General features: G+C 57.1%; 1 protein-coding gene across 4 annotated transcripts in view; it reads right to left on the bottom strand.

Annotated features, from left to right (window-relative positions):
- Positions 1 to 19,069: 19,069 nt before the first annotated feature.
- The window catches only part of MYT1L (myelin transcription factor 1 like), a 137,915-nt gene continuing 135,988 nt past the window's right edge, over positions 19,070 to 20,996 (bottom strand). For 2 of the 4 annotated variants that reach the window (XM_040622863.1, XM_040622864.1), the window contains exons 20-21: positions 20,120 to 20,263; positions 19,070 to 19,096 (exon numbers count right to left, since the gene is read on the bottom strand). In XM_040622863.1, coding sequence (XP_040478797.1) covers positions 19,070 to 19,096; positions 20,120 to 20,263 — 171 coding nt within the window. Of the gene's footprint in view, positions 19,097 to 19,626; positions 19,823 to 20,119; positions 20,264 to 20,996 lie in introns of those variants that run through there. The other 2 variants (XM_040622862.1, XM_008686611.2) reach the window with 1 other exon arrangement.

Genomic DNA, 20,996 nt, shown 5'->3' with positions numbered 1-20,996 from the left:
TAGCTTCTCGTCTGCTCTGCAGCTCCATCCATGCCAGCGGCAGGGTGAATCGTACGTGTCCTTCTGGCTGGGCTGCGGCACACAGGGCTTTGGTCAAACGCTGAGCTAGGTGTGGGGCTGCAGGGATTTTGTAGATGAGACTGGCGCTGGGTGACATCTGTGATCTGCGGACTTGAAGTCAAGATCACCCGCCACAGCGTGAGTGGGCTTCACCCAATCGCTTTAAGTTCTTAAGAGTAAAAACTGGGGGGTCCCAGAGAAGAAAATCTGCGTCAAAACCGCAGCCTCAGCCCCTGCGTGGGTTCCTAGTCTGCTGCCCGCCTTGCAGACCCAGGAAGCCCCGGTCCCCACGATCACACCAGCTGGTTCCTTAAAACCCATCCGTCCGTCTGTCCCTCCTCATTCCTCCCTTCCGTCTTGCTATGGAGACCCCTGGCGGACAGCGTTTGCAGAGCCCCGGCTGGGGCGGTGTGGGGCAGGATGCTACCCTCCTCCAGGCCTGGACGAACTCATCCTGGTGAAGCTCTGTCTCCTGTCGGGCTAAGTGCACTTCCCGCCCGTCCTGTGGTCATTATTTCCCGCTCCTGCCCTCTAGAGGCCCAGGGAAGCCTCGCACCCCAGGGCCCCAGAAAGTCTGAGGACTTCAAAGCCACAGAAGGGCTGCGTGGGCCGGGGCCCAGGTGAGATAGCCCCATTTCCCTTTGATGGCGACTTTGCAAATCTTCCTCTTTGGCCCAGATCCTGCTATCTCTGAGCTAATTGATAACCTTTCGTTGCTTTGGTATCCATACAAGGAAGCCAAGATAAGGGGTGAAGAAATTCGGCGTTCACCTCCACCCTCTGTCTTCTGTGAATGCTATCTTTCTGGAGTCTCAGGCTGACCCTGGAGACTGAAGACAATACAAGCTCTGTGCCCCGCTGCCTGCGGATGAGCAAGTAACCAGCACTGGAGAACCTTAGTTCCTTGCCTAGGACTAGCAGCCAATCAGGGGGAGGGGGAGGGGGAGGGGGAGGGGGAGGGGCGGCAGCGTTCACGTGGCCCTGGGGGGAACTGCCTCTGTTCGGTGGACACTGGTGGGGACCCTCTGAGACCTCCGCTGGGCTGCTGTGCCCCACTCCAGTGCCCCCTCACTCTCTGCAGGGTTGCCTGGGGCCACTGGGAGCCTGGCACCTGGAGGTTCGGGAAGCTGAGCCATCCCTCCAGCCACAGCCCAAGGCCCGCCGCTGAGCCAGGGGCTGGGCCTTGCCATCAGGCTGCAGAGCGCTGGGGACAAGGGCCAGCTCCCCCCTGCTCAGTCGGCTGCTCCCGCTCCTGAGAGCCGCCCTTACCCTCCGGCTCTGCTGAGGAGCCCCAAGCTGGGGGTGCTTCTCGCCTCATGCCCACAGAGTCTCCCCGAAGTCGGCAGTTTGGGGTTCCTGCTACCCTTTCACGGGGCAATGCTGTCATCTGTGTACCTGCCTGTCTCCCTGCCAGACGGGGCAGTCCTCAAGGATGTCTACGGAAAAGAGCGCATGTTCAGAACCAGAACCAGGAGGCAGTCTCACACTCATGGCCACTCTCTTCTCCTCTCTGGGTCTCAGTTTCCCCATCTGTGACAGGAGGCCAGGTGGCAGCAGGATAAAAGAAGGTGTGGGAGCTGCCCTCACACAGTCCTCTGCAAGAACCCAGCAGCTGAGCCCCCTTCTTTCCCGGGAGTCTTCCTGGGGAAGGCTGAAAGGACGCTGTGGGCCATTCCCAGACGATGAGTCAGCCTCTTGCAGAACCTGGCTGTGCCTGCGGGGCTGGCCTCCCTCTGCAACCTGCACACCCCTGCTGCGAGTTCCTACCCCTGTGTGCCTGTGGCAGGTGCCCGCCCAGCCCCCACTGGCTCCGCCCCACAGTGCTGGGGCCACACCGCAGACCTGCGCCCTTGGCAGCGGGAGTCTGGTCTCTTAGTCCTGGAGGCCAGGAGTCCACCAGCGAGGTCCCAGCAGCGTGGGGTCCTCCTGGGGCCTCCAGGACAGAATCTGCCCCAGGCCTCCGTCCAGCTCTGGCATTGCTTCACCCCGAGCTCCTGGCCACGTGGACACATCCCTCCCACCTCTGCTGTGGGCCTCCCTCGGTGCTCCCCGCGTCTGCCCTCACGCGGTCCTTTCCTCTCCTTGGGCACGCTGGCTTAGAGCCCGCTGCGCCATCTCTTCCTAACGTGGCTCATCACATCCACAGCAACCTTCTTCCAGACGGGGTCACGTTCTGAGCTCAGGCAAGGGCAAGAGTTCTGGGGTCGGAAGCAATGGGGCAGAGAGGCAGTCAAGTCCCGCGGTCACCTCGAAGGGCCTGTCTCCCCTGTAAGCGGTTGTGAGGTCCAGAAGCGAAGGTGCCTGGCACGGAGGCTGGGTCACCGCAGCTCCCAGGTAGGGGAGCACGGGGCGTGGTTGAGGGGCTTGAACGCAAGGCGACGGTGCCCGGCTCACCGGGGAGGCCAGGGGACACGTGAACTTGACACTCTAGAGGGTTCTGCCTCTGTCCCCCCGTCCCCCCATCCCACCCCAGCGCTGCCCCAGGCAGCCCACACCTTGCCAGTGTGGTCAAGGAAAGAGAAATCTTACAAAGCCTCCTCTTTGGAAGGACGTGTTCCGGGTGCTCCCCCCCAGGCATGTTTGCGTGAACTCTGCACGGCTCTGGCATCTGTGTAAGTCCAGCTGCACACCCGAATTCAGTGGTTTTCTCAGACCTCAGGGGCTCTCCCTGCACCCGCAGGACGGGGTCTGGCAGCAGAGGGCAAGTCCGGGAGAAGGGTCCCTAGGGAGCAATGCCACGGGCCCTGGGCACAGACAGCGGGCGCCGGTCCAGCCCATGGACACACGCCGTCCGGTGTGTCTGCCCAGGCCCAGTGTCGGTCGGGCTCCAGGAGGACACACGCACGTGTGCGCGGTTGAGCCAGGGAAGGGGGACCGAGCCAACCTTTCTGAGGAGGGTTATGGGACCCTAAAAGAACAGGAAGCGTGATGATCTCACCCCTCCCAGGCCTTGGAAGGCAGGGGAGGGAGGGGCCATCCGCCGGCCGACCTGCAGTCCCTCCGGCGGCAGCAGCGGGCGGTCGGGGGCCCCGCGACTCTCCGTTCTGAGCTCGAGGCCTGGAGAAGGCTGGTGAGCACCGAGTCCACACAGCGAGTGACTGAAGCCCCCCGCCCTGACAAACCCGCAGTTTGGGGCGAACACGGGCTTCTCCGTGAGCCACCTGGGTGGAAGGGGAGCGGAGTGCCATGACACATCCGCAGGCGGCAGGGATCACGCGTGGCTCAACATCACAGTGAACCCCTTCTCCCTGGAGACGGCCTGTGTCACCTCCGCTGCGGAGCTTTCTTCCCACCCTCCATCCTGGCGCCCACTGCCTCCGTGGGGGGGCGCCCCCATGCCCCCAGCCCTCCACTGGCCCCCGAAGCCCACCTTGCTGGCCTGGCGGAAACAGACCACGTTGGTTTGCTGGGCAGAGCTTCTAACTCTGTCTCGGCTGCGGTGTTCCCTGGAGAGGCCGGCTCTGCCTCTGCCCCGATGAAGGGTGAGTGGAGGCATTTTCCCCGAGGAGGGCCCGCATACTCTCCTTTCTTCCCCACGCAGCCCGCAGCCCTCGCCCGGGGACCCCACATCAGCCACCGACAGGTGCATCATGCTCCCCTCCCCATGCGGCTCCATGCTGCTTCCTGTCACTCTGTTATCCACATCCACGCTGAGAAGGCTGCTGGGGGCAGGATGCGTCCCCTCCCCCCCGACCAACGGGGGGCATCAGCCAAGTGTGTCTGTGCACGCGTGCACACTCGGCCCACGCAGCAGGCACGGCAGGATAAGGGACACTAGGCAAGGGAGGGACCGTGTGCACGCGTCCAGCCGGGCAGGACGGTCGGGCAGGGTTGGCAGCACCCCCCACATGACCTCGTGGAGCCAATGGGTAACCAAGGCGGCTTCCGGGTGCAGAACAAAGCCCAGCACCTAGGAATCCTTCAAACAGAGATTTTCATGCGTCCATTGTGTTTTTGGGTTTAATAAACACGTATTCAGACCCTCCCCAGGAGTTTTAATACTCACCCCTCAACACGCAGCGTTTTCAGCTGGATAAAAAGTCCCTTTGTCTGAAACTCACAGAGCCTTTCCCAGACTTCCCCGACTAGGTCGTGGGGTTGCTCAGAGAGAGGACACTTGACCTCCCCCTGGGAGGAGGGCATCCCCTTCACGGGCCAAGAGGTCAGCTCAGGGAGACTGAGGCCGTGAGAAGCTCGGCAAAGTCCAAGCCTCTGCGAGAGTGCGTGCTTTCCACACCATCCAGGGTCTCCGCGAGCCTTGGGGCGACCCTTGCTGGAGCACTGATGAGTCTCCGCCTCCGGTTCTGGCAAACACCCTCGCTCCCAGCCAGAGCGCACCGGGCAACGCCGAGCATGCGTTCGGCTAACCGAGGTGAAATCATTATTAGCTCTTGCCAAAAACGCCCAGTAACCCTTTATAATAAATTAATCACTTTCGGAACAATAGCCTGGGCTTGCGGGTCCTGGCGGCCGCAGCCGGTTGACTAAGACTTCCTCATCTCTGCGAGTCTGCATGCGGTCCCTGTCAACAAGCCTCACGTTAGCCAGCAGCCCGGAATGTCAGCCCTCGGGCCACGGAACAGGCTCTGTGTGGGTGTGCGCTCCGTCCCACCAAGGAGCGAAGGAGCTCATTTTGTGAGAAAGTTCCGGGACCCTCCCCTTGTAAACTCAGCAGGACTTCGGAAGTCTCCTGGCACATCACACAGTGGCCCCCTCAGCTGAGCTCCAGCTTCCGCGGCTCAGCTCCCGCCTGGGGCCACAAGTGCCCACCCGAGCCAGGGTGGTGGCGGGAGGGCCGGGCCTGGGAGGCTGGCAGCCCCGAGGGCACAGCCCCGCAGGCCCCTCAGGTCTTCTGAAGCTGGTCTTGTGTAGTGTTTTCGTTTGGGAAGCCCTCCTGCTGGCTGGACAGGCAGGGCGCCAGGACCCAGCACACCTGCTTCCAAGCCCACCTCTGGTGGCCGCATGCAGCCTGGCTTCGGACAAACGGAGCCTTCAGAAGCATGGAGTCCTTGTCTGCGGGACAGAACCGCGTGCCCAGGACGGGCATAGAGGACACGGGTTGTGCATGTCACGGGGTGGGCGCCGCACGCAGCAGGGGACACCAGGGCCCGTGCTCCTCTCCACCAGCCTGGACTTCTCTAAGGGGTTAATCTTTCTTCCCGGCTACGCAGAAGGGACACCTGCTCCCTTTAAAGGGAGTTCAGACCTCCTGTGTGCGAGATGAGTTCACATTTCTGAGCTCCCAGCCGATGAGTCACTGCACGGTCCCAATTGGCAGGAAGGGCCTGTCCGCACGCTGAAGGACATGGCCTTCTTTGGTCAGCGTTGTCACGACACGGGAACTTCGTGATATCATACGCAAACCGCACTGCACACCACAAGGCAACAAGGCCAGGCCAGGGGAACCATGAGCACAGTGACCGGCATTTCCTGAAGCCCTTGCGTCTGCCCTCCCCTCACCAGCTGGCACTGGGGCGTGGGCTCTCCCCGGGCACGCTGAGACACAGGATGGCCGGCCTGCAGGCAGACCCTGCGCGCACAGGTTGCAGGTGTCACAGCCTCTGTGTGCTAACTGGACGCTTCAGCCATGTCCTGTTTTCCTTTCTGATGATTCTGTCCTTGGAACTATGTGGATTGGACACGACTGTGTTTCAAGAGTACATCGTCTGAAATACTGTATGGAAATCGATGGAAACAGACATGAGCACAATCTTGGCTGAGATGTAGCTTTCCTCCACGGCCTCTGAATCTCAGACTTCATGCCCACACTGTAGGTCAAGAGTTCAAGCTTCTGGGGCGCCTGGGTGGCTCCGTCGTGAAGCGTCTGCCTGCGGCTCAGGTCATGATCCCGGTGTTCTGGGATCGAGTCCCGCATCAGGCTCCCTGCTCAGCGGGAAGCCTGCTTCTCCCTCTCTCACTCCCCCTGCTTGTGTTCCCTCTCTCGCTGCCTTTCTCTGTGTCAAATAAATAAATAAAATCTTAAAAAAAAAAAAAGAGTTCAAGTTTCTCTGTTGCTTTTTCTTGTCACTGTGATTAGAGAAACCAGATCTCAGAGTAATGGTTAATGTCATTTTAGTTTCTCAAGCCGGTCACTGCGGTTCCCACAGCGGCTTATTTAAAAGTGTTTCTGCAACCAGAGCCTTAAGGACGTTACGTTGCTGGTTGGAAACGACACACGTGTTGTGGCCGAACCCTGGAATCTTCAGTGAGGTCACGGAGCTTCCCTGGACAGGTGTTCTCCTGGGATAGGGTCTTGGCCCCTGGTGTGGGTCGAACTGTGTCCCCCCAAAAGACACGTTGACATCCTCCCCCCAGTACCTGGGGATGTGACCTTCTTTGGGAATGGAGCTGCTGCAGACGTGGCCGAGGTCGGAGGAGGGCAGGCGGGCCCCTGTGTTCTCACAAGAATAGGAAGGTGATGGGAACGCAGTCAGAAAAGGGCCCTGCGGTCACGGAGCAGAGGCCGGCACAAGGCACTCTACCCTGGAGAACCCCAGGGACTGCGGGAAACCCCGCGAGCCAGGAGGGGCAGGGAGGGTCGGCGTCTAGAGCCTTCAGCGGGAGCGCGACCCTGCCCACACCTCACTCTCGAACTTCTGTCCTCAGCACTGACAGAGAATACTTTTCCGTTGGTTGGGGTATCTTGTCACAAGACAAGATTGACCCGCAGGGCCAATCCAGGTCTGGGAACACACCGCGCCCTGGTGGGGTGTTAGAGCTCGTCACAGGCTTCTGGGGGGCGTCTGGCCCCACTGAGAGGTGCCCTGGCAGCTCTGCCCCCTCTGGGCTCTGCATCCTGCCCCTTCCCCCGTATTGATGTTCATCTGTTCTTTCCCTGTGACAAACCTGGACTGTGATGTGGTGGCTTTTGTAGGTGCTGAGTGCTAGCGAATGCCCAGAACTCAGGGGCTCTTGCAAACCCACCCTGCAGGGAGGGTCTGGGACAAGCCTACGGGAGTCCTGCCCCGAGCTCTGTGGGCCCAGAGCAAGCACACGAAGGGAGACTCCAGCGGGGCCTGGCTCACAGAAGGACGGTCCCTCCCAGCCCCTCACCCGGGCGTCATCACGTGGGCTGCACCTGTCAGCCACCCCTTAGCCTGGGAGTGCGTGCGCAGCCTTCCTTTGGGAAGGGGATTCCAGGACCCTCGGAGCATGAAGCTGGGCGTGGACTCGGGCTGGCACGTTCCTTCCTCTGTGGCCCCTTTCTCCCGGGCAGTGCACGTAGGCCGGGCAGGTGTCTCGGGGGCCCAGGCTGGAGCAATGCTGGCCGGGGGCATAGCTGTTCGGAAAAGGGTCCACGGGCACAGACCACTTGGGCGCTCAAGAGCCTGACTTCACGTGGCGTCACGTAGCATCACAGGGGCAGGCCAAGCCGTACTCACTGCCGTCCCACCTGTGGGTCCGGGCGTTCTGGGTCTGCGGGGTCTCGGTCGCCTTCAGCCCACACGAGCCTCCATGCCGAGATGGCAGGTTTGGGGTGGTGTGTTCCGCTGCCCTTCATCTGCCTAAAGGAAAAAGGGGCTCAACGGCGTCGGTCCCGTCCCGCAGTCCCCCCCGGTCGGGAAGACGGTCTCTCATCACAGGAGACAGACGGGACGGAGGACCACAGGAGCGCGCCTCCCTCTGTTCTAAAAACCCCGCTGTCTTTCCTCAACCCTGCTCCCTTCCCCACGAGGAGGGCCGGCTCCCACGTCTCACCGATGCGGGGCGTTCTTCGCTCCTACTCGTGTAAATCAGCGTGTGCACCTTTCCTCTGGTTGTGAGCGTGTGTTCTGGCCCCAGCCCCAGGCTGGCGGGACAGCCTGCCCTCCAGCCGCAAAAGCCAGGACGTGGCGGGGCCACAGGCAGCCCGGCGAGAGGCCTCGACAGAGAGGCTCTGGGCCTCCGTGCAGCAGCGCACCCGGGTATCCGGGGTCGGGGGGAGGCAGCTGGAAGGCGGGCGCCGTGTCCTCGCTCACACCCGAAGGAGCCGCGTTCAGGCCCTTGAGCAGACCACGGAGCTGCGGTGGCAGCAGGGGCGCATTTCCTCGCACACAGGGCCTGAGAAGGGATTTCTGGAAGCAGAGAGAATGGGACGTGGCTTCCCCTCTCTTCCGCAGGGGTGAAGCCTCTTGTTTTCACTTGCACGTGCCCTACAGTGGGAGCTGGGGGGTTGCACAGGCCGCGGCTGCCCCCCAGACCCCCCCAGAGAGGCTCTGCTGCCCGTCATCTGCACTCCAAACGAGGCAGATCTAGGCTGGGTGGAGGGCACCGGCCCCCTCCCTGCGCGGTCACCTGAGGAAGGTTCCGGAAGGAACGACAAGTGTGGGAAGCACCCTGAGCTGTGGATGGGGAGTGCCTCCCCTATGGAGAGGGACCCAAAGGCCTGAGAGTGGAGGCAAGGTCAGCGTGTGTGGAGGGGCCGAGTCACGTCTGAGCGCGACTGGCCTGTTTGATACAACGTCCGCGGGCTCTCAGAGCAGTCAGAGGGTCCTTGCTCCCGACTGTCCGGAGTCTCCCCAAGTACGTTTTCCTAGGTTCGCCTTCAGAGTGGTCACCGCCCTGATGATTTCAGGGTTCCAGGACGTAGCCTGTCCCCATCATAGGGGAAAAATGCCCTTCCCTCTGCCCTCGCCTGTTCTCGGCCGGGGCCCCGTAACAGGAGAAAAACGAGTTCCAGACATGACCGAAGTCACATGCATACGTCACGTGCACGCAGGGGACGCCCCGGTTGCTCCGCAGAGCAGAAGCTCCTGGGATCTACGCTCCGCGATCCAGCTCAGAGACAGAGGCGCCCGGACAACTGGGGATTTCCCTTACCAGCGCCCTTCCCCCACGGAAGGGAAAGGCAGGCTCTGTCCTTAGACCTCCTGGGGCTGCCCTTTCTCAAAATAGAGCAAAACAATCCTTGGGCTAAGGAGGCCTCCTGGGGGCCCATTCTGGTCTCCGGCACCACCCAGATTGAGTGCATGGAATAAACCGCACCCCAGGACGGGTTCACGAAAACAGCTGAGGTCCTGGCCTCCGGTGCCTTAAACTGGGATTTTCTGGTGTGCCAAACCAGCTTGTAAATGAACTTAGGTCTGTGGCCTTAACTCTCCGTGTTTTTCCTCAAAGGCTATGCTGCTTGTCACCAATTCAGCACACTGTCCCGTTGGTCCTGTGAAAAAGAAAACCACGGGCCCCCAGATGATGTCACTTAGGCCAAGTCACCAGACTGGGCCTTCATACCTGACCCGACTGCGGTTCCAACCTCCCCCCGAAAACGTGAGTCTTAGCTGGTCGGTCGGCCACTGTCTGATCAGCACCAAGGAGGCCTCTGTCCCCGGGGCCTTCTCAGGCCCCCAAAGGAAGACGAGGCCGCCCACCTGATAAGGCCCCTGCCCTTCCCTCCGAAACGAAGGTGACCCTGCCTGAAACGATCCTTTCTTCTCTTTTGCTGGTAACTCCCTTGCCCACCCTCCTTCCCATAAAAACCTTCCATTTTGTACAAGTTCTCCGAGCTCCCCTCTGCTTGCTGGACGGCATGCTGCCCGATTCATGAATCCCTCGTATAGCAGGTTATCTTCGTTTCCTAGGGGGAATTGTGTTTTCAACGATCCCCACCACTCTGCTCTGACCCCTCCCAGGCACACCCTGACTCACAGATGCCAAGCCTGCAAACTCACTCTTGAGCAGCCAGGTCTTGGGAGAAGCTTCCCAGGGCCCAGCAACCGAGTTGTGAACCAGAAAGATGAGGTGCTGCAGGAATAAGCGTGTGGAGGACACCTGTCTGGTGGAGGACCAGAGATGAGAGGTGACACAGCCTCGGGTGTGGCTAAGAAAGGGGACCATTTCCTTTTTCAGCGAGAGACCGCTGGAGATTCTGATCACCTGCGGAAGGCGGTCTGGATCTGGAGAGTGAGCAGATCCAGACTTGAGGAGGCGTTCTGGATCTGGAGAGCGAACAGGGTGTCCCTTTGTTGTTCAGGAATATAAAAATGTGGGCACGGGCCAATCTCCCACACTTCGCATCTGAGAGGCCCAGAGCATTTAACGAGTATTTGGGAATCAACACTGAGCTGGATCATTCTTGGGAAATGTTTTTGGCAGTGTTGTGAATGATATCGTGTGAGTCACGGGCCATGGCTCCAGGGCCGAGGTGGGAGTGGGGAGGGGAGGCTGGGTCCCACACAGGTGCTGGGGAGGGGGAACCACGTGCCGCACGCTGAGCTGCTCAGGGGTGGAAAGCCGGGCAACCCCGGAAGCTGGTTCCAGAAGCTGGGGCTCTAAGGCCGCAGGTAACATCTGTGAAAATCAGCTCCTGGGTTTCTGGATCCTTCTGGGGCTGGCTCTAGCACGTTCTTCACGCCTTTGGTGCCTCTGGGATCAGGGACACACTTCTATTTAATGGAAGAAAATTTTCGACTGGCCTGTGACTTATCCCAAATCTCTTCTTGCGCCCCAACTCAAACCAAAAATCACTTACGAAACTGTGTCATCAGAGCACACGGGGGCTGGCGTGTGGCCCGCAGACAAACAACAAGGGCTCGTTCCCAACGACGGCAAGGAGCCTGTGTGTGTTGTAGGACTGGTCTTCCAGGAACTATGAGCACTTTCCTTACAGACTGCAATCCCTGGCAGCTCTCAAAAGCTCGGGCCAGGGGCCGCTGTGCAGAGCGGAAAGCCCCCGGTGTTTACTTCGGCGTGTTTCTGTGACCGTCAGTGGGGACCACGGCAGCCACAGACCCCCAGTCTGTATTCCTCGCAGGTCTGTGGCTGCGAGCCTGAGGTCTGCACTCTGATGGGCCCAGTCTGGAGAGAACCCGCATCCTGGTCTGCAGATGGCCACCTGTCCCGTCCACCAGAGGGAACAAATACACGGCACTAAACCTGTCACGGGGGCTCCATCCCCGTGACCTATGACCCCCCAAAGGCCCCATCTCCTGACACCATCACACTGGGGGTGAGGTTTTCAACATAAGAATTTCGGGGGACCACAGCCTTTATTCCGTAGTAATTTCCGATGGACAATGTAACACACTGCCGTCGATACGCGGGAAACGTGGCAGGTGTCCCAGCCCTCGGCATCTCCCTCCCCATGCGGTGGCGGCATCGTACGGATCCTTCTGTCGATGTGTCCTACTCTCAGGGACGTGTTTCCGAACCGCCCTGATGTAACCTACTGAATTTGGAGAATGCTATACGGAAAACTAAGCCCGGAAGCCTGGAAGACCTCGTGTCGTCAACGGCCGCCAGACGGAGGCAGACAAAGCCCCGTGAGACACGCGGGGTGTCTGTAGCATACATGACCGCCACTAGGAGCTTTGCTCCCGGACGTCCTTCCGAGGGTGTGGCCTTCTAGCCAAGGACCGAACGCCCACTGCCCTGTCCCGACACGGGTCCCCCGAGCCCACTCTGTCTCCAGAGACTAGTGCTCCCCCTGCGCGGAATGGAAACGTACGTGCCTGCCTCCCTTTGACCTTCGTTGACCCTTCTGTAATCTTCCCTCCTATTCCCTTGTTTTCAATTATCCCTAGAACGGTAGACATATATTTACCAGAAATGGATGTTTCCAGAAAAGTAAACTTGCATGCATCAAGCCTTAATCGAGGGTAAAATGGAGGTCTGCTCTATCAAAATTTGGAAATGATTAAATACGCCTTTAAATACGACCCAGGGGCACCTCAGTGGGTGAGGCGTCCGACTCTTGATCTCAGCACGGGTCTTGGTCTCAGGGTCGGGAGTTCAGGCCCCGCACTGGGCTCCACGCTCGGTGTGGAGCCTACTAAAAATAAATAAATAAATAAATATGATCCAGATAAAGTCCGTAAAGCCATAGATTTTGGTCCGCTGTCAGCCACATTCCTTCCGTAGGAACGAATCTCAAAGTTGCACTAAAATCTGTGTTTAGGGGTTTGTCTTGCTGTAAAAATGTAAAGCTGCATACCGTCACTGGCAGTAATTTGCGTCGATGTCCATTTTCAGAACTCCCATCAGGTAACGGATGTATTCTTTGAGCAGCTACAGTTCAGACGCGGTCTCCCGCACCCAGCAGCTCTGCGTGTACCGAGGCACCGCGTCACTTTCTGCTCCTTGGACAATTTAACAGCAGAAGTGAAGAATCGCAAGAGCTGACTTCAGACAGCTGCAGGCGGATGCAGCACGGACTTGCAGTGGTGCCATGGATTCACGTAGCCCTAACCCACACCAGTTAACCCACACTAGTTAACTTGCACCTAGTTAACCCACACCAGTTAACCCCCACCTAGTGACCGTGAGTCTCGGCAGGAGCAGCCAGGCTTCCGCACCACGGACGCCCTGGGTGCTGGGACGCATCTCCCCTCGGGGCTCCGCGGACGCACCTGCTCCCCGGGTCCACCATCCACCCCACAACCAGTTACAGCCCGTCACGCCTCGGGGGCCGGTGCACAGCGGCTGGATACAGTAAACCCGGTCCCCGGCCATACCTGGCCCCTGACGCAGTCGCGTTCCAGTTCTGCCGCGGGGCTGCCCAGCCTGAATGTCCAGCCACCCGCTGTCCAGCGGCTCCTTTCCCGGGAGTCTCCCAGGTGGACAGGAGGTAACCCTGGTCACAAAGCGCAGTCTTTTTCTCTAGTTGATCTGCTGTTTCTTACAGGGGCCCCAACGGAGAAACCGGGAGGCAGAGGGACAATGACGACGTCCCCTCCCGCGTCACCCCCTCCGCTCACTGCTGCGTGGAGCTGGTTCTGATCAGAGCCGGACCAGCGCCGCTGGCATAGAGGCCCCGGCTTGGGGGGCAGCCGCGTTCTGTCCTTAACCCTCCTTCCTCGTCTGCGATAGGCCCTCAGGCAGAGCCTTCAGCCAGCAGCGGAGCCCCGAATTCCAAGGCCTGGGGGCTGCACCCCTTTCCGTCTCATTGCTGGGGAAGGGGGGACGGCCCGGCCAGCACGGGCGCTCCTGGAGAGGGGCACGGAGGACAGGAGCAGGGAACCCCCAACTAGGCTGCTCGGATTCCTCTAGTTCGGATGGGGTGCTTCCCAGGACCTGCTCCTGCCTCAGACACACCTTGACCGAGCTGACTTCTGGGTGGACCTGCTGGGCACGGGGCCGGTGGGCTTTGTGGCCACGAGCAGGTGAGCAGCCCAGTGTGGGGGTCGACGCGTGCTGGGTGTCCACGGTGCTTCTCTCACTGCGCCCCACGTGGCCTTGGGCCTGCTTTGTCCCCACGTATCAAAGGAGGAAAGTAAGTTTCATGCCTCTTGTTAAGACCTCACGTATCAGAAAGAAATGTTTGTTCCAAACCTGAGAAAACGCAAAACCCCTGAGTGCTGCTAGTTTTATTAGAGGCTTAGTAGTTTTTGTCAGCGGCTTGTGCTAAGGAACACTGGGGGTTGGGGGGCTACTGCCTGGGGGTCACAGACCCGTTGTCCCTTGTTGCTGGTCTAGGGGCCGAGGGCGTGAGTGGCTGTGAGGTCAGTCCGCCGGGCGGGGGTGCTGGCTGGAGCGGCTCACCTTCCCCGGAGTCACGGCTGAAGCAGGCGTGGCGCTCTGCCGCTTCAGGTCCTGGGACGAGACTGCACCCAGGTGCCGAGAAAGGGTCGTATGCGGCTGCCGTTACCCCATTCCGCTCCCCTTCTCCTGCTCTCAGGCACAATTTCTGTTCCATGAGTCATCTGCCTGCTCTCCCTTCCCTTTTCTGTTCAATTATCTTCTGTCTTTATCAGGCTACACCCTCCCACCCACACAACTGTTTGTCTGGGCTGTGGAACACGCTACCCCAAAACACAGCCCATGGGCATCGTGAGTATTTAACGCCAGAGAGATCTGGGGACAGCGGTTTCAGGAGGGCCTCTGATCTCCCCCTGCCGCAGGTCACAGGCCCTCAGGGAGAGGAGCCCACATCGCGGGAAGGTGCATGCTAGTGTCCCCGGGGAGAGTCCCCGGGGGCAGTCCTGGCCAGCAGCTCTCGCTGGGCATCCCCCCCACGGCCCATGCCCAAGGCCATGCCCTGGTCAGCAAATGCAGGGCAAGGACACTTCCTTGGTCTTCATTTCCTTAGCGAGGCTCCGGGTCTTGGAAGACTTACATTAAATAAACTTACATTAAATTTTCCCTTCTTCATCTGCCGAGGCAGCTGACTGACATGGCTGAGAGCCCAGGAGGGCAGAGCGTCGGCTGTGTCCCCTCCCCTGCAATGCCCCCCCCCCTTGACCGTCTCATGTTGTCTTGCTGAAGCATGGTGTCGAGGCAGTGTGAAGGGAGCAACAACACAGGAAGAGCGCTGCATGTACAGCAGGGGACTCTGAAGGACACACGGGGTCAGAGGACAGACAGGATGCTGATGGGCAGGGACAGGGTCCCAGGCGGCTCCCCGATGCCGGCTGGCGCCTGTCAGGTCCTCTTGGGGCTGTCTTGGAAGCCACGTCCCAGGCCACGGCCCTGGATGCGGGACGGGTGTGCGAGGAGCAGGGACATGACTGTTCTGTCATTTTGCAGAGACTTTATCCTACCTGCATTTATTATGGGCTTCATGTGGACGTTTATGCTCTTTTTCCACTTTGTTCGGAGTCTCTACAGTGACCAATAACTTCTTTGGGGTGTCATGGTGATTGAAACATAAAGATGAAACATAAAAGTTTGATTCCTTCCTTAACATGTATTTTAAGTATTGCCACCGAGACCCTGGCCTCCTGCGTGCGCTCATCGCTCTGCTGTGTGGACACTGACTGGAGGTGAGGAGGGGAGGGAGGGACCGGGGCTGCTCCGGAGTCTTCCTTGAGTGGGAACAGTCGGCTGGTGCATGGCCAGAGCTGAGGGAAGCCCAGTGTCTGCCGGGCTGGGGGCTCCTGATGCTCTGGTGGACCAGAGGGGAGGGAGTAGGTGCAATGGCAGCCTCACCTTCTGAGAGTGGGGGTCCAGGAAGCAACGGAGCAGGTGTCTGGGCTCCAGATGGGGCCTCCCAGGGAGTCGCTGAGGGTCCTGGCCCGCAGCTCCTTCCCCTCCAACCCACTCTCCTGCCCTTCCCCTCTGCTGTACATTCTCCATCCTCTCTGCTTTTAATGCCCACGGGGCTGCGTGCATGACACAGGCACCCTGGAGATCTCCAGAACCTTCTAGAATCCTCCCTCGACTCAGGCTTTTTATTTATTTATTTAAAAATCGTTTGGTATTTCTATGGCGACCATGTTCAGTAGCATAGTTGCAGACAAAGGAACCAGAGAACAAAGGGTCCTCCCAGGACAGCTGTCTCTACTCTCTGCAGGCTCTCCTGTCCTTTCCCTGAGCTCGGAGCACTTGCTTTCACTCTGGCTTCCCGGCCCCTTCCCTCCCCTCCCTGGCTTTGGCTGGCCTTCTGTCCCCAGCCCAGGGCGCTGCTCCCTAGGGCTAATGTGGCCGACCCCGTGGCCGACCCCGTGGCAGACTCCTATGGCTGACCCCCGTGGCTGACCCCTGTGGCAGACGCCCAGGGCAGGGGCTGGGCAGGGGTGAGGCAAGCTAATCTGACCTCACTGCTCCTGAGTTGTTTATACTTCCGCTCTCTGTACTGTTCATTTATGGCATCACAAATATCTTATTCGCGAGCCTTTTAACCAATTTTTAATGACTCTGGGATACCCTAAAAAGTGCATCTATTATCAAGTATTTAATCATTCCTCTAAAATAGGACTTTTGGGTTATTTTTATTTATTTCAGTGCATTTACAATTGTTTTTAGGATATTGTATTTTAGGATAAACTTCTGGAATTACTGGGTCAAAATGTGAATTTTGTAAGGTCTTTGACATGATGGCTACACTGCTTTCCTGCCCTGTTTGTAACAACTCCAGCCACGTTGCCCCTCAGACGAAAATGGCTTTTCAGTCATCAGGGTGACAGACTTAGGTGCCTGACAGCGTCTCGTGACCTGCCGCCTTCTGCTTTAAGTCCACTTGGTCCTGAAGGCAGGACTTTGACACCGCGCGCCCCCCCCCCCCCCCCCCCCGCCAGCTGTGGGTGGAGGGAGGGCTCCCCTCCCTCCCCTCGGTCACTGTGATGAAGCCGGCCACGCTGCTACCTCTAGGAGCTCAGACAGCTCCAGCCGGCTGGGTGCTCAGGTGGCCGGGGGGGTAGAGGACCCCTCCGTGGACACACTTGGGATTTAACAAAGATTACCGGGCCTCTTCCTCAAATGTTATACTTTGGGGGATTGTGTCTATTATAGGAGGGTGTTTCTAGAATTTTAATGGGTGACTTTTACTAGCATAGATGAAGGGGAAGTGGGTAGTTCATTGATACATCATGTTCGAAGGGCAATTTAAGTTTTACAGGTGGTCCTTGTGGATGGTTTGGAGGAAACAAGGGACGATGAAGCCCCCAGGGCCAACCACCGGCGCGCGGCCGCAAGGGCCCTCGGAAGTGAGCTGCAGGAAGGGACACGGCATCGCTCAGGGCACCTGACCCCAGGATGTGGCCATCAGACTCAGCCAACCCAGGCAGGCTCTGCAAACCAAGCGCCCTGGACCCTTCGCGCACTTTCCTGCCCTGGGAGACAGAGGAAGGTCCCGGGGGCTGCTCAGGAATAAGGGACAAGGGGTGTGAGCGCCGAGAGCAGCCTGCGGGCATCAAGATTTCAGATAAGGGAAAACCTGTAAAGGACATACGGCTTCGGCTGGAGCATTTGGAGACACCTGCAAGTTAGGAGGACGTCGTGTCACATGTGGGAGTCGTACTGTGGTCGTGTCGGAGAACGCCCCTGTTCTGGGGAGACACCTGCCTTCGGACATGACGCGTCCTCACACGAGCACATGTGGCAGAGTGACTTTGCACGCAAGCGAGGCGCAGGGAGCCGCCCAGACCCCTGCGGTCGGGGTGAGAAATCGCCGGCCTCCGGCCCTCGAGGAGGAGCGCGCACCTGTGCGGACCCTGCGACCAGAGCCGTTATCTCCTCGCCCGTGCACGCGGCACCCCCAGACTGCAGTGAAGACGCAGAGCCCGCGTAGAGATCCATCGTGCTACAAACGTGGCAACACCACTTTTATTTAGAGTAAGATGTGTTAACATCCAGCATGACAAAATTTGTACAAAGTTCACAATTTAAAAATGAAGTGTCACTGCAACTCGTGATTCCACACATTTATAGCAAAATTAAAGTGTCCACAAACCCATGCCGTGTAGTACAAAAATAAATGAAACTTCAGTTCCACAGAGAGCACAGTAAATATTTATACAAAATTCTGTCTTAATAAATGATTCCTTAAATTAACTTAGAAATGATAATGAACAATAAGTTATAATAAATAGACTCTGATGACACAATAATTCCATATGAAAGGTCAGCATTCTAACATGTGACACTTGTGATCCCTATAGAATAGTCACAGATAACTCTGATTTGATATTAGGTACCAACGTTAGATGAGCAGCAGATTTGTGCTTAAAACCCTTTCCATTGTACATAGGTGATAACGAGAAGAGTCCAAAACTGATACTACCTATCACTCTACTAAAAGCATTACTATATTGGCAAAGAAGCTGCGGACACGACGCGGCGGGGAAATGCATACGCCCATATGAACAACGGCCCTGCAGGGAGGGGCCCCCACGGGTCTGTGGCCTCAGGTGACGAGGAGCACCTGGCTTCAGCTCTCGAAAGGCAGTTCTGAGCATGGCAGCTACAACTAATCGCACAACAGAAAGAGGGCGCTCTCCAGGGAAGGCGCTGCGAGCCCCGGGGAATTACATCATCTGTCCCAGCTAGATACTCAAGTCCTTGCGGAAACCTGTAAGCGTTTGTACAGTGAGCAGTATAAAGTGCCGCTGGGATGTACATATATTTATACGTATATATACACCGAGGTTGAGTATTGTATCAGAATATTTGCTGTGAGATCCCTGTAATCTCCCGTAGCAACATCGTCGGGTCAGCCGTGAGGGCTCCCCTCATCCTTCCGGGGTCAGCCTCGTGAGGCCGCTGACCCCAGGAATTGCACACCTCCGTACGGATATATAGGACAAGGTAAGTGCAAATAGTCGACTGGCACGTTGTGGGGACAATGACCCTGTAAGTCCTGTTCTGCTAAAAATATTTTTTTTTATTTTTACAAAACCCATCTTTTTTTTTTTTCATAACAAAATTTTAAAGTACTTCTGTACTTCCTGCATAACATCAAGACATGGAAGGAAGAGATGCTGTCACATGTAACTCAAGTCAACACCAGAAAACACAACACGCCGTCCTAGGGACTACTCAGAGAGGGACGCGGCAATCAAAAGTGGTCTTATGCATACATATAGTGCAGTCATTGGAAGAAAACAATCGACTCTCCAAGTATAAGCAAGTCTAAGATGATCTAGTGTAAAGCAAAAAAGTGCTCAAGTATAGATAATTACTCTTAAAATCTGATTGCATTCATTCTTAGAATAGGTCGTGACCAATCAAACAGCAAGGCTCTGCAAACGCCACGCGGTCACCTGGTCTCCAAGGGGACGTGGAGCAGACAGGTCATTTGCAGAGCCCACAGTGCGGGGGACGGGACCGGTGCCCCGCGGAGCCCGCGGCGCCGTCCCGCCGCGCTGCTTTGGGCGGCCAGCCCCCCAGCCCCGCAGAGAGCGTGTGCAGCGGCTCACGGACGGGCACGCCATCTGCCTCATCCCCCGCATGTGGAGGAAGGGTCACAGCAACAAGGACAGTAATCGTTTCTAAAAGTGGAGAGAGGGGAATAAATACTCTTAAATTAGCTTTGAACTGAAACGAGAGCACACAGGTTCTGCGAGACACACGCCACTGCAATGACAGACGGTTCCGAGGGGCACAGCGCTCTTGGGGAGACAGGGGAAGGCTGCTCCAAAGTCTACGGACACTGCGAAAGGACATCTTCGCGAGGTCCGCCTCTAACAAGCCCCTGTCTGAACGGAAGTTCCCAGAGTCACACCATGTAATGCTCAGGAGTTAACTTAAAAGTGCTGTTTAAGCTGCTTTGAATCTTCTGTCAAATTCCCATGGCTTGATGTTGTCTTACAATAAATTACTTATCTCATCTCTTACAGTTAATCCATATGCCATTTCCTTGGAATGCAAAAAACCTCATTTACTGCCCCCACCATACACCATCCTCCTAAAACAAACAAACAAAAAAATCACATAATATTTCCAAGCATTGTTCAAAAATAAAGCATTTTTTGCAACCAATTCTTGCTATGAAACAATATGCACACAAAATGTATTTCTTAATTCCATAAAATCCTCCAACATGAGGCAAAATGATAACGTCTAAAAAGTGGCTGCAAGGCCACCACATGACCATTCAAAGCTGTGGGTTTTTTTTTTTTTTTGTCCATTTCAGTTCAAAATACTAAGACATTTAATCACTAAAGCATTAAAAAGAATTTACACTCTATTTATTTTGATCAGCTTGCCTCTTCAGAAATATATATACCCATGTGCAGACATTAGCAGCTATGAACAGTACATGGCATTGTCTCACTATGTCAGCTCATATGAAAACGTACAAAATGTGAAAGTATTCAAAACTACTCTGCAGGTAACTATCTTTAAAGCAAGACAGAAAAATCATTATGAAGTCTTGTAAGCATAACACTGTTTCGAACAGAAATAAGTATATGACACTTCCTGGTGAGTCACAGCAGCAAAGGGGCGAGAGGCCCCCTTTCAGACAAGATCCCGCCACTATGGCCGCTGCTCACACCTGGATTCCTCTCACAGCGTGCTTTATATTTTCCAGTAGGGCTTTATTTTCTGGGCTCTGATAACGGTCTTGATTTGTATACATGTCCGTCAAAGTAGTCACGTATGCATCAAAATTTTGTTCATTGATTGGATCCTACGAGATATTAAATAGTAGTTCATACACAACTTTTATTTTCTTAATAGGATAGTCACATCAGCATAAAATAGCATCCTAGCATAGCGCCACTGTGTACGCCCCTGACACGGCCTGCTCAGAGCATACTTGGTCTCACGGGGCGCACGGGGTCTGCCCCCCTGAGCTTCTAGCAGAGTTAGCGTGACAGTTTGGGGGCAGTGACCGCAAACACCCACAGTGTGGAGACAGACATGTACGTCACGCTGTGCCCTGCGGGGGGGCCGCCGGCGCCGCGGGTCCTGCCTAGTCACTTACCATGTGCGGCAGCTGGATGTTAGCTAGACTATGGATTAAGGACTGGCTCAGGTTGGCCAGCTCGTGGAGAAGAGACTCGTTCTGCTGCTCGATCACTTTGTTCTCCTCCTCGATGGTCTTCAGGCTGCTCTCCATGGTGGTGATCTGGAACGCACATCGGGTGACATGTAGCACGAGTGCCGGGAAAAACCTTTCTGCTCTCACAATAAGGCTTCCCTGGTGAGAGCTGGTCATTCTAAGGGCTCGGTTTTTACACTTTGACCCATTACACTTGAAGGTTTGGTAATGTCCTCACGCATGGACTCTCACAGGAGGACGTGTCTGTCAACTACTCTGACCCGCCACTGGGCCGAGTCCTTACCAGCCCAAGTCTAATTCTGCCGCAGCTAAGTCCTGAACTGTAATTTATGCGTGAGGCGGTCCCCGTGTTGTTCACAGGGGCCAGGAGCCCTGTGCTCACGTCCTTGGTGGCCGGTCCTGCTCTCCTGCTCTCCTGCAGCTGGAACAGGACGCCCTCCTTATCTGCAGTGGTGGGAGGGCCGCATTCCTGCATCGCAGGCAGGCCTACGTGTTCGCAGTATTTGCCAGAGGGACTCTAACTGTCCTTGGTCTCCGTGCCCTGCTGGCCCCTCCCCCTCCTCCAGCCAGGTGACCGGCACTAACTGGCACAGCCAGGTGCACACACAGGAGGACAGAGGGGAGCTGCCTGGACCTGCCTGGGCCGCAAGGAGACAACACACAGCCAGGACAAGGCAGGCCGGGCGCGGGGACTGAGGGCATGGTTAGGGCCCAGGAAACAGAGACGTGAACCCGGTCCCTCACGTGGAGGCCGACTTTCCCCTGAGATACCTGGACCCCCCAGAGTCTGCCCCCCCCC

The sequence above is a fragment of the Ursus maritimus genome, unplaced genomic scaffold (assembly GCF_017311325.1).
Source record: "Ursus maritimus isolate PB19 unplaced genomic scaffold, ASM1731132v1 scaffold_6, whole genome shotgun sequence".
Taxonomy (NCBI): Eukaryota; Metazoa; Chordata; class Mammalia; order Carnivora; family Ursidae; genus Ursus; species Ursus maritimus.
This window is presented reverse-complemented; position numbering and strand designations above follow the sequence as displayed.